Here is an 11,873-nt window from a genome sequence, read left to right on the forward strand (position 1 = left end):
CAGAATTCTCCTCCCACAGCTCCATTCCTGGACAACTAAGTCATTTTTCTTTGTTGTTGTTTTAGAAGAGTTGTGATTTCCATAAAAATGTTAACATGCAATGTGTTCATTACTTTTAATCAACTCTAAAAATTGTTTTATTTGATAAATATTAGCAAACACAATCCTCATTACCCCAAACTTCAGGATCTTCAATAAGCCTTAGGAATATAGAAGCGTCCTGAGATGGAAACAGTTTGCAGAAAAGCTCCTAGCTTTTTATTTTTATTCTTTCTTTTGATTAGTTTGCTTTTTATTTTGTTTTCTTGATATAGGGTTTCACAATGTAACAACAGCAGGCTTGGAACTTCCTATGTAAAACATGCTGACCTGTCTCTCAGGTGCTGGGATTAAAGACAGCTCTGTGTTTTCCATGCGTTTCCTTCACTGCCTAGATTTGACTATTCTGGAACTTGATCTGTAGACCTGGCTGGTCTCGAATTTAGAGATTTATCTGCCTCTGCCTCCGGAGTTCTGGGAATAAAGCCAGAATCCACCACACCTGGCTCTAAGCCTTTCTTTAATTCCTTTTCACAAGTTGGATTCTTAGCTGGGTGGAGCCTTGCCCTGAGGTCCTCACTCTCTTCACACCATTTCACACTAGGATTTTCACTAATATGTTTATCTCCTTGAACACAGGATTTAGCTCCATTCCACTTCTTGGTGCCCTTTGTTGTTCTTTTGGTCCCTGCCCTAGCCACGCCCACTCCTTTTAACTCCTGACCTCCGCCTTGCCCGCTCTCTTCCTGCTTTTCCTCTCACACGGGGCTTTTGCCTCTCTCTCCCTTCTTTTCTCTCTCTCTTCTCCTCTCTCTCTCTCTCTCCCTCTCTCCTTCTCTCTCCTTCTCTCTCTCTCTCTCTCTCTCTCTCTCTCTCCCTTCCCCTTTTTAATAAACATTTATGGCTATTTCCTGTGTTTATATGTCTGACCCGCCGCCACCGCCGCCAACTGTAGTCGCTTGCTCACCCGCCGGAGTTTGCTGCGGGGCAGGGGGACCCCAAGGGATATTTTTTAAAGAATAAGACCCTTATTTTGTACATTTTGTATTTTTCCTTGCTCAATTTGCTCCTTTTCATTTATAGATCTGCATTAAGAATGAACACTAATAAACACACAACACAGTCAATGCTAGTTTGTTGAAATGTCCTCTGCTAAAGCTCTTAATCCTTTGATTTAGCCTCAGGCACGTTTTTTTTTGGACAAAGGAATAAAGCAGCCACATTTTTTTTTTTTTTTTTTTTTTTGGTTTTTCGAGACAGGGTTTCTCTGTGGTTTTGGAACCTGTCCTGGAACTAGCTCTTGTAGACCAGGCTGGTCTCGAACTCACAGAGATCCGCCTGCCTCTGCCTCCCGAGTGCTGGGATTAAAGGCGTGCGCCACCACCGCCCGGCTAAGCAGCCACATTTTTGCAAAAATATCAGATATTAATATTCTTTGAAATGTCTTGAGTTGGCCCCCCACAGTTCAAATCACCCTCAGCACCACTGTCTTCCATGTTCTTACCATTATGACCCATTAAATTCTGCTTAAAGCATTCAGCTGCTCTTCTAATCCAAAGTCTTTTTTTTTTTTTTTGGATTTTTCGAGACAGGGTTTCTCCGTAGCTTTTTGGTTCCTGTCCTGGAGCTAGCTCTTGTAGACCAGGCTGGCCTAGAACTGCCTCCCGAGTGCTGGGATTAAAGGCGTGCGCCACCACCTCCCGGCCTAATCCAAAGTCTTAATGTCCACATTCTTCCAAACAAAAGCATTATCAGGCTACCAAAATACCCCAGTCCCTGGTACCAACTTCTGTCTAATGGTTTTATTGTTGTGAAGAATCACCATGACCATGGCAACTCTTATAAAAGAAAACATTTATTTGGGGCTGGCTTAAAGTTTCAGAGGTTTGGTCCACTGTCATCATGGCATGAAGCATGGCAGCATGCAGGCAGACGTGGAACTGAGAGTTCTACATATTGAATTGGCACGTGGTACATAGCAAGCCCTCAAGCACCCTGAAGAAATAGATGACTCCTCGCTTTACTAAGGATCCCAAGGAAAGACTTGGCCAATGTCCCTGAAAGCCCTTAGGAGCAGCACAGGAATGGCCGATGGCAGGGAAGCCCACACGCGAGTTCAGCCTCTGTACGTGACTGGTTTAAACCCGCCCAAGCTTTTAGTACTAAAGTCAGTAAAGGCCGGGCGACGGTGGCGCACGCCTTTAATCCCAGCACTCGGGAGGCAGAGGCAGGCGGATCTCTGTGGGTTCGAGACCAGCGTGGTCTACAGAGCTAGTTCCAGGACAGGCTCCAAAGCCACAGAGAAACCCTGTCTCGAAAAAAATAAAATAAAATAAAGTCAGTAAAGAGTTAACCCAGGCGATCTCAGGGAAACAAGGTTCTAGAGGCTTCCAGACACCTCTGGGAGGGACAGGAGGAGCTCCGCCAGTCACGTGACCACGCCCGCCACGTGATCCGGCGGCGCACGCAGGCCCAGTGGCGCCTCCGCCCGCTGTTGCAGTCATGGCGGGGTCTCTAGGCGGGATGTTCTCGGGGCAGCCGCCTGGTCCGCCGCCGCCCCCGCCCGGGCTCCCGGGCCAGGCCTCGCTTCTGCAAGCCGCTCCCGGGGCTCCGAGACCGTCGAACAGCACTTTGGTGGACGAGTTGGAGTCGTCATTCGAGGTAAGCCGCGCTGTGGGCGTCCCTGTGCAGCCTTCGGAAGTCGCGCCCGTCTCGGTGGTCCCTGCGCCCCGTGGGTGCCGGGGGTCAGAGAGCCGAAGCCGCTGCCCGAGGCTGGCTGCTGCCCGTGTCCGGCGGCCTCAGGTGCCTCCGCACCCGCGGCCTTTCTGGAGACAACTCACAGAATCTCGGGGCTCTTTGGATTCCAGCCGGCGTCCTGTTCTGCAGGTCCGATTGGAGCTGGTCTTCCCTGGAGCGTAGCCTGAGCTTCTCCGAGTTCAGTTTCTTTCAGGTCACCTAGTACGTGCTTTTCCCGGTTTTCTCTCTTCTGTGTAAACCTCCCAGTGGCCCCTGGCACTTGCTTACCTGTTAGCTTTTCTCTTTGGGTGCTACCCCTTGACATTTCTGGCTTTCACTTTCTAGTCGTTTGGTGGATGAGCTTTGTTGGGTCAAATTGAGCTCTTAACGTGTGGGGAAGCTTTGGTAGAACATTTGTGTTCATCCCTCGCCCCCATAAGACTCAGAAGTAACTTGTCCAAAGTTGGCCTTGGGTTTAAGCAAGTGAACGTTAGTACTCCGGCCTTCTGCCTTTCCAGGTAAAAGCTGGCCTAGTCATACTTCTGAAAAGTATTTTTCTTTAAAAAATAAAATAAATCGCATTGCGTTTATTTAATTTGTGTTATTGATGCGCTTCTGGGGTCATAAGAACATATTGAAGTCGGTTCTCCATGCCTACCATGTGCGTGCAGGGGCTGGAACATCTTTACATGGTTAGCCATCCCTCCAGTCCTAAATACTTGCCTTTTTATAGACTTACATGCATTTGTTTTTCCTTCATAAGACTGGCTGTCGATAAAGACCCAGTTTTAAATGTTTTTCAAAGGATGATGGGGGTGGGGAGGTGAGCCGGGAACTAAAGCTTCGGAAGTTAGTTTTGTTTGTTTGGTTTCTCGAGACAGGTTTTGTCTGTTGTCTGTGTTGCCCTGGCTGTCTGAAACTTTCTCTGGTTGACAAGGCTGGCCTTGAGATCTGCAGGCTTCTGCCTCCCACCTGCCTGTGCCACCACCTCCCGGCTTGAAGTTAGATTTTCAACTCTGCAACTCTGCGTGGCCTCTGGCACACCCACCCAAGCATTGTGGTCCATCGGGTCTCCTGAAGTATGCACGTTCTGCTCACACCCCAAAAGTCCAACAAGAATGAACTTTTACAGTACACAGAATGAGCAGTCTGATTTGTTGAGCTGTTGCAGGGCTGGGAAACCCTTGTAATGATTTCTATACACTAAGTCCGGAGCTGGGCAGAAGGATTCATTGCTTCCGAAATGAACCTCACATGTGTTTGTGGCTTACGTTTGGAACCTACATTTGTTTCTGTGTCTTTGGTTTTACACATGTGTTTGCTCACCACTGGCAGGGTTCTTCTCTCCTAGCCTGTGTTCATTTGTCAGCTGCCACCTGCGTTCTCTTTCACCCCTTTTGTCTTTTCTGGGGGCTGCTTGTGCCTCTGTGGTGCACTCCCATGTATGGCCTTAAGGGCTCACCCTGAAGATCCGAAAAACAAAGCCGCCAAGCCACTAGAGAGCTCTTACCTCTATGAAATCTTCAGACTGAAAGAGAGCCGAGTTCCTGTCTCATCCCGCCTTATATTCCTCTCTAGTGCTGGGATTAAAGGTGTGCACCACCCCACCCGGTCTCTGTGGCTAACTAGCGTGGCTGCTGGGATGAAGGATGTGTGCCGCCACTGCCTGGCCTGTGTGGCAGACTAGTGTGGCTGTTTTACTTTCTGATTTTCAGGCAAGCTTTATTTATTAAAATACAAATGAAATATCACTATAGTACCCTTTCAGGAGATCTTTTGGGATTTCATTATCCATCTGACACTGACCATTTATTACACAGACATGTCTGTTGCTTATTAAATGCCAAGTGGCCATTCCAGGTACTTAGAATAGCGTTCTGAACCACACAGGTGGACCTACTGGTAGAAGACGATAGTGGCTGAGAAGAGCGGATAATAATGTCAGACTCCACTGCAGAGCATGAGCAGAAAGAGGAGACGGACATCTTTTTTTTTTTTTTTTTTTTTGGTTTTTCAAGACAGGGTTTCTCTGTAGCTTTGGTGCCTGTCCCGGAACTAGCTCTTGTAGACCAGGCTGGCCTCGAACTCACAGAGATCCACCTGTCTCTGCCTCCCGAGTGCTGGGATTAAAGGCATGCACCACCACCTCCCACCTGGAGACGGACATCTTGAGATAGTGATTATATGCAGTTCATGTAAGGCTCAGCCAACGTGACTGCGATGGGGTTGAAAGGTGTCCAGGTGTGGAATAAGAGTGAGGGGTAGTCAGGTGGTAGGAGTGAGACCCTGTGATGGTGCCAGCAAATACTGCTCTCTCAGTTGCCAAACTACTTGAAATTTATTTTACCAAGTGTTTACTGAGGTCTTCACAGGTACAAACTCAGAACGTGTGTACTCATTGACTGGCTCAGGAGAGGGTGATTTCTTGTTCATAGGTAATAGCTCATTGTGTAAATAACATTTGCTGTGCTTTGCTCACACAGGCCTGCTTTGCTTCCCTTGTGAGTCAGGATTATGTCAACGGAACTGATCAGGAAGAAATTCGAACTGGTAAGATTTCCCTCTTTGCAGACTGTTTCTCTTCAGCAGGGTTCCTATGCCGATTTTATGTTTGTGTGTTTAGCCCTGCATGTATCTTAGAACTTTTCCAGAGAGTAAGATGGATGCAGAAAGTCCCATAAGCTACTGCCTCTGTTCAGTTCACCAGCTGACACACGTTTTCTGAGTCTTTTAAAATAAACTTTCATGTACATAAAGAAATCGAGCGAGAAGTGCTTATTTATAAAACCCACAAATTATATTGATCTTTTGACAGCTCTGACAGAGGAGTAAGTGTTCTATACATATTCTCAACTCCAGTGTTCAATGACTTGAATATTTCAAATATTCCATTTTAAATGGAAATTGTGGTCCCACCTAATTGCTGTGTCTAGACTGTGTATCTTTTTTTTTTTTTTTTTTTGTCGAGACAGGGTTTCTCTGTGGTTTTGGAGCCTGTCCTGCTGTCCTGGAACTAGCTTTTGTAAACCAGGCTGGTCTCGAACTCACAGAGATCCGCCTGCCTCTGCCTCCCAAGTGCTGGGATTAAAGGCGTGTGCCACCACCACCCGGCTCTAGACTGTGTTTCTTTAGAAGACTTCACGACTTATATATTGTGTAAGGTCTCTAAGTTCATGCTAGTTACATGTGGGAACTTGAAGGTGATTGAGATGTTGCTGTTATCCAGACTAAACTCTTGAATTATGTCTATGAGAATGTGCTCTTTTAATATTGTATCTATTTGTTTAGATAGGAGATAAATACATCTAGTGTTTTTTTTTAAAACTTTTGGTCTCTCTCTCTCTCTCTTTCAAGGTGTTGATCAGTGTATCCAGAAGTTTTTGGACATTGCAAGACAGACAGAATGTTTTTTCTTACAAAAAAGATTGCAGTTGTCTGTCCAGAAACCAGATCAAGTTATCAAAGAGGTACAAATTTGGTTTTCCCCCCAACTTTTAGGGAGAGCAAGTGTCATTAAGATTCCACGTTGTCTTTTTTTTTTTTTTTTAAAGATTTATTTATTATGTATACAACTTTCTGCCTCCACACGCCAGAGGGCGCCAGATCTCTTTACAGATGGTTTGGAGCCACCATGTGGTTGCTGGGAATTGAACTCAGGATCTCTGGAAGAGCAGACAGTGCTCTTAACCACTGAGCCATCTCTCCAGCCCTCCACGTTGTCTTAATAAGATGTATTCTCTTCCTGTGAGTGGTAGGAGGTCTTTATAAGTCAGGGAAGTGCTGAGGGTACCAGTGTTTCTGACACTAGGGGTTATGGGGAGAGAGCAGGACTGCCAACAACTCTGCCTCTTACTTCACACCCTGACTTCTGAGAACAGCTGGAAAGCTATCAGTATAGATAAAACGGTAATTTGGATAGGAGCAGGAACTGTATCCCGAGTAGCTTTACCTGTACGTTGCATATTGGAAATGGTCTATGTATTTTGTTTAAGGAATCAAAAGGTAAATATTGTAACCAGCACGGTAGCACATGTGTTTAATCTCAACTCTCATGAGGCAGAGGCATGCAGACCTCTGTAAGTTCAAAACCAGTCTGACCTACATAGCAAGTTCTTAGGCCAGGCAAGGCAATCTAGTGAGATTCTGTTTCTTTAAAAAATAGAGAAGGTAAATATTGTAGCCAAGATTCCTTAAAAGGAGTAAGTTAGTCTCATTTGCTTTAAACCAAGGTATTTGTTCAAATGAGTTGCCACAAGAATTAGGAAGCTTTAGTGTTAAGGGGTAAGTGAGGTGATACAGAAGATCCTGAACTTCCAGCCCCAAGGCCAGTGGTACTGTCACCAAGACATTTGAGAGCAATGGACTTTGGAGCTTTTGAAATAACAAGTTGACCATGACCAGTTAATCAGAAAGGGTCTTTTCAAGCCACGAGACCAGCTGTTGATAGCAGGAGTAGTAAGAAGATTATATTCTTTGTTGTAATCAGTCGCTTCTTGGTATGAATACTCGAATAATAGTGGAAATGGTTAAGGCTACCATTTAAACATTGCTTTTTTTATTTTTATTTTATGTGTATGAGTGTTTTGCCCTCATGTTTGTATGTGCACCATGTGTATGCAGTTCCCATAGAGGCTGGAAGAGTGCATTGCCTCCTCTGGATCTAGAATTGTAGATGGTTGTTAGCTGCCTTGTGGGTGCTGGGAACTAAACTCAGGTCCTCTTCAAGAGCAACAAGTGTTCTTAACCACTGAGCCATCTTTCTGGACCCAAAGCCAAATTTTAATAAAGGATTTACCACCACTGTCCATATTAAGCTTTTGAAAAAAGTGTACTGTTTTAACACCTTATATGTGTAATCTGAAGTTATAGAACAGTAATGTGGACTCTTACAGATAGCTGTTAACACCTGTCTCATATTTTCAGTGTTTGGTATTTTTCAGCAGTGGTCTTTTAGATTCTGAGGTAATTTTTAATCTTAAGTCTTATGTTTTTACTTACTAAAATAAAAATCATTCAACATTAAAATTCTTGTTGTTAGGCAGACATCTTTCATTGAAATAATTGCTTTTGCAGACGGTGGTGGCGTAGGCCATTAATCCCAGCACTTGGGAGGCATAGGCAGGGCAGCCAAGGCTACACCGAGAAGCCCTGTCTCAAAAAATAAACAAAGATTTGCTCCTGTTGATTCATATAGAGAGCAGCAGAGTGGAGGGCTGTGGTGGACTCCCTTGGTTGAGTTAGTGTTTTGTGTCTTTGGTACCATTTCAGCATTCTAGCCAAGTACTCCTCAGTCGAACTTTGTCTCCATCTCTCTTCTTACTTTATTTCCTTGCTGAGTTAACCAAGCTGGCCTTGAAGTCACTCCGGCCTTTAACTTTATGATCCCTCCCTAGCCTCCCAAGTAGTGGGGTTACAGGCCTATACCACCAGGGTCATTCTTAGTGCTCCTGACTAAGGAGGGGTTTTATTCATCTGCTCCTGTTTGCCATTACTAACCTCATCCCTTTCTTGCCTCTCCCCCACTGTATCTGTAGGATGTCTCAGAACTAAGGAGTGAACTGCAGCGGAAAGATGCGCTGGTCCAGAAGCACCTGACAAAGCTGAGGCACTGGCAGCAGGTGCTGGAGGACATCAATGTGCAGCACAAGAAGCCAGCTGAGATCCCCCAGGGCTCCTTGGCCTACCTGGAGCAGGCATCTGCCAATATTCCTGCCCCTCTGAAGCCGACCTAAGAGCACTCTGCCTGGGATGCAGCTGTGTCGTCTTGCCTGATGTCTCTGTGTAGACATGGCCTTTTGGAAGAACTCGTTGATAATATGTGGGTGGAAGTTTATGTCCTGCCCATTTTTATTTCTTTATTGGGTAAGTTTTAAACGTGAAGCCCAGTGTGATCTTGAACCTATGATTCCCAGTTCTCTAAATTCCTCAGCTTCGCCAGTTCTCTAAATTCCTGGAGTTCTTTATAAAATGCCTGAAGCTTTGATAAACCAAGTAAAGGGTTTTTTTGTTTTGTTTTTTCAAATTCTTTAGCAAAGTTTGGACTGTGAGAATGACCACACACATTCTTATTTGACCTTTGCCATTTGTTTTGACAACATTTTGTTTGCGCCTTCACCTCTCTAATTTTGTTGTTGTTTGTTTTTAGTTGTGAATTTGGTAGAACCTGAAGGAAAGATTTTTAATAGTTTGAGAAGCCAGGGGATATAGAGTTGGTGTCAGCCTTATGAGCTACCCGTGGTAGTAGAGGCAGATCTATAAATCTGCTGTTTCAAAACTCTGAACTACCTCACAAGGAATCTGACTCAACGGTGCCGTGCTTCCAGAGTGGCACCGGGTGTGCATATTTTGCAAGTGGCTCAGAAAAGGTTAAAATATGCTGCTGGTGGATTACAGGAGAGAATGCTCACCTAAATGCTGCATTGTTACCTGGGGTGAGCTGCGCTTTCTGGTTCTTTTTCACTGTCTTGAAGGCACGCACAGCAGGAGCATGTGCTGAGTGCTCTCAGGCTGTGAGTGATGGTCAGTTTAAGGGATGGGGGACAGGGAGAAGGCACAGGTGGGGGCTGAGGGTCAGAGACTGGCCTGGATTGTCTTTTGTTATTTATTTTTTTCAGAGCAGAGTACCTCTCTTTACCAAACACAGAAACGCCATACCTCTTGAACAGTCAATGCATCTCCAGCTTGGTTTTGGTCTTCTCCATTTTGGTTTCTGGAGTCTTGAGTACCTGAGCACAAACATTGATGTCCACTCCCTGCCTAGTCTGGGCACAGCCATCTGGTCTGTGAAGCTTCTGAATCCCCTCACTGCGTCCCAAGGCATAGCCTTTTTTTTTTTTTTAATTCTGTCAACTTTCATAACTTATCCATACGCATTATGGATTGTGGCTGTCTCTGTGTTACTTGCTCTGTGGTATGCCTGTGAGAATTAGGTACTTCCTTAATTATGCAAGATCTTCCTATTTCCATGTATATGCTTGGTTGTGTGATGTCTAGCTCAGGGACCAATGAGAGCCAGCCTGAGGCCATCAAGTCCCCTTAATGGAATATATAAGTTAAGCAGTGTTGAAAAATGTAGGCTGGGCATGGTGGCATGTTTTATTCTAGCATTTGGAGGTAGGGGAAGGAGGGTCAGAGTTTGAGACTGTTGTAGGCTCCATGAGATCCGTTTCCCAAACCCCTGAAACCACCCACTTTACAAAGCACTGACCGGCAGCTATTTCATGGATTCTTAGCTAAGACCTAAATAAACTTCTTATATTTTAGTCGATTTTTAATAATAAAGGTGGTGGTGAAAGTACTAGAAACTGTTCTTGGTGCTTAGTAAAAGTACTTCAAATTAGTATATATACAAGTTATTGTTACTTTATTGAGTTCAATGGTTAAAATGGTTTTTCCATTTTGTCAGTTTGTAAGCATCGTTTTTATTGGGGGAGGAGAGGAGTATATGTGAATTCTTTGTGAAGGCCAGAGATCCATGTCATGTGGCATCTCCTTCCACCTTACTTTCTGATGCACCGTTTCTCTCTGAATATGGGGCTTACTTTACCTAACAAGATGGCTGGCAGACCTCAGTGATCCTCCTGCCTCTCTTAACACTAGGATTGAGCTACTCTGCTGAGCTATTTATTCTGGCACAAGAAAGAGATCTGAGCTCAGGCCTTCAGCTTGCATGAAAGTCACTTACTGAACTGTCTCTGCTATCAACCCAGCTCCATCCATCTTTTTCTTAACTACACGGCAGCTTGCCGGTTGGTGCATGAACAGAAATGCCAGGCTGCGTGCCTTTCAGGGGGTTTCTTTGGCTTGCTGCTCCCACGTGTAACCCAACAGAGTTAAGGAAGCTTTTTTCCAACCTTTTTAGTTTCAGCCGCCTACCTGAGTAAGATCTTTCCACTTGTTGCATGGCCAGTTACTTTCACCAGGATTAACCACTTGTTGGTTCTGCCACTTTCAACTGTCTGTCCATGGCCTCTTCCCTGTAGCTCACCCAAATTCTCGTAACCATTTCTCGATCTTTCCTAGCTCTGCTTCCTCCACAACTCTGTCCATCCTACAATTGCTCTTGTGATGTCTTTGACCACAAATCAGATGGACACTCACTTCCTTACCTTCTGTACCTGGACTTTGTAACACATCTTCCTTTTTTCTCTTTGCTTTATCCAACCAACTGACATTCCTGCGAGTTCGGTCCCTAGCTGAAGACTCGTACTCAGTTTTGCTTTTGAAAGTGCTGTTGCATAAATCACAGTTACAGGAACTAATACTGGCTGTGCCAATCCTGGATATTGGCCTACCCAGCACAGCTGCTACAGTGAGGCCCATCCATGGGCTCCTCCAGTGGGCAGTCAGCTCAGCAACAGTGTCAGTCACCCTACTCCAGACTTAGGAACTCTCTTAGCACAGTTCGTCAGCACTCAGCAGTGCCTGCCCTGTTACTCTGCTGATGTAAACAGGATCAGGACACTAAACCTCAGTCACCCTGAAGTGGTGATAAAGTCAGACAATGATCTTATTAGTCCAAAATAAAGGCACCATGCCATTCAAACTATCAGACATACTGCCAGATGAAATGAATGACTGCTACCTTTGCCCCATTTCATGGCTGTTATCAACTTGACAGGATTTAAACCTGGCTAGGAGAAAGACCTTGGCATGTCTGTGAGGAAGTTTCTAGATTATGCTGGTTGAGGTGGGAAGGCCCACTCTATGTGGGCAGTACCATTCCATGTACTGGAATCCAGTACTGAATAAAGGAGAACATGAGCTGGGCATCAATTCTTTGCTCTCTACTTCCCATCTGGATACAGTGTGACCCTCAACCTCAACTCTTGTCCCCACACCTTCCCTGCCATGGTGCTCTGAACCATGATAAACATTTTTGAGTTCTTTTCGTAAGGTATTCAGTCTCGGCAGCAAAAAGATAATACAATGGGTAGTAGAAAAGCAATCTATGCTTCTCACCAAAGGTTTCAGTGCTGGGGAAGTGCCCAGATTAAAACAGCAGAACCATCTGTAGCTAATTTCTTAAAGCCCTCAATAAAAACACAATGTACACTGCTAATTATCAAATATTGGACCTTGATACTTAGTAGGAAACA

At 45.0% G+C, this 11,873-nt stretch overlaps 1 protein-coding gene across 1 annotated transcript; it reads left to right on the plus strand.

Moving 5' to 3' along the window:
• Positions 1-2,502: 2,502 nt before the first annotated feature.
• On the plus strand, positions 2,503-8,766 carry Med28 (mediator complex subunit 28). The gene is made up of 4 exons (XM_041636483.1): positions 2,503-2,700; positions 5,259-5,325; positions 6,130-6,242; positions 8,310-8,766. The coding sequence occupies exons 1-4, from the start codon at positions 2,542-2,544 to the stop codon at positions 8,505-8,507; spliced, it is 537 nt and encodes a 178-aa protein (XP_041492417.1). The 5' UTR covers positions 2,503-2,541; the 3' UTR covers positions 8,508-8,766.
• Positions 8,767-11,873: the final 3,107 nt, after the last annotated feature.

This window comes from Microtus oregoni, unplaced genomic scaffold (assembly GCF_018167655.1).
Source record: "Microtus oregoni isolate MIOR12 unplaced genomic scaffold, Mior012 000049F_ref0000343, whole genome shotgun sequence".
NCBI lineage: Eukaryota > Metazoa > Chordata > Mammalia > Rodentia > Cricetidae > Microtus > Microtus oregoni.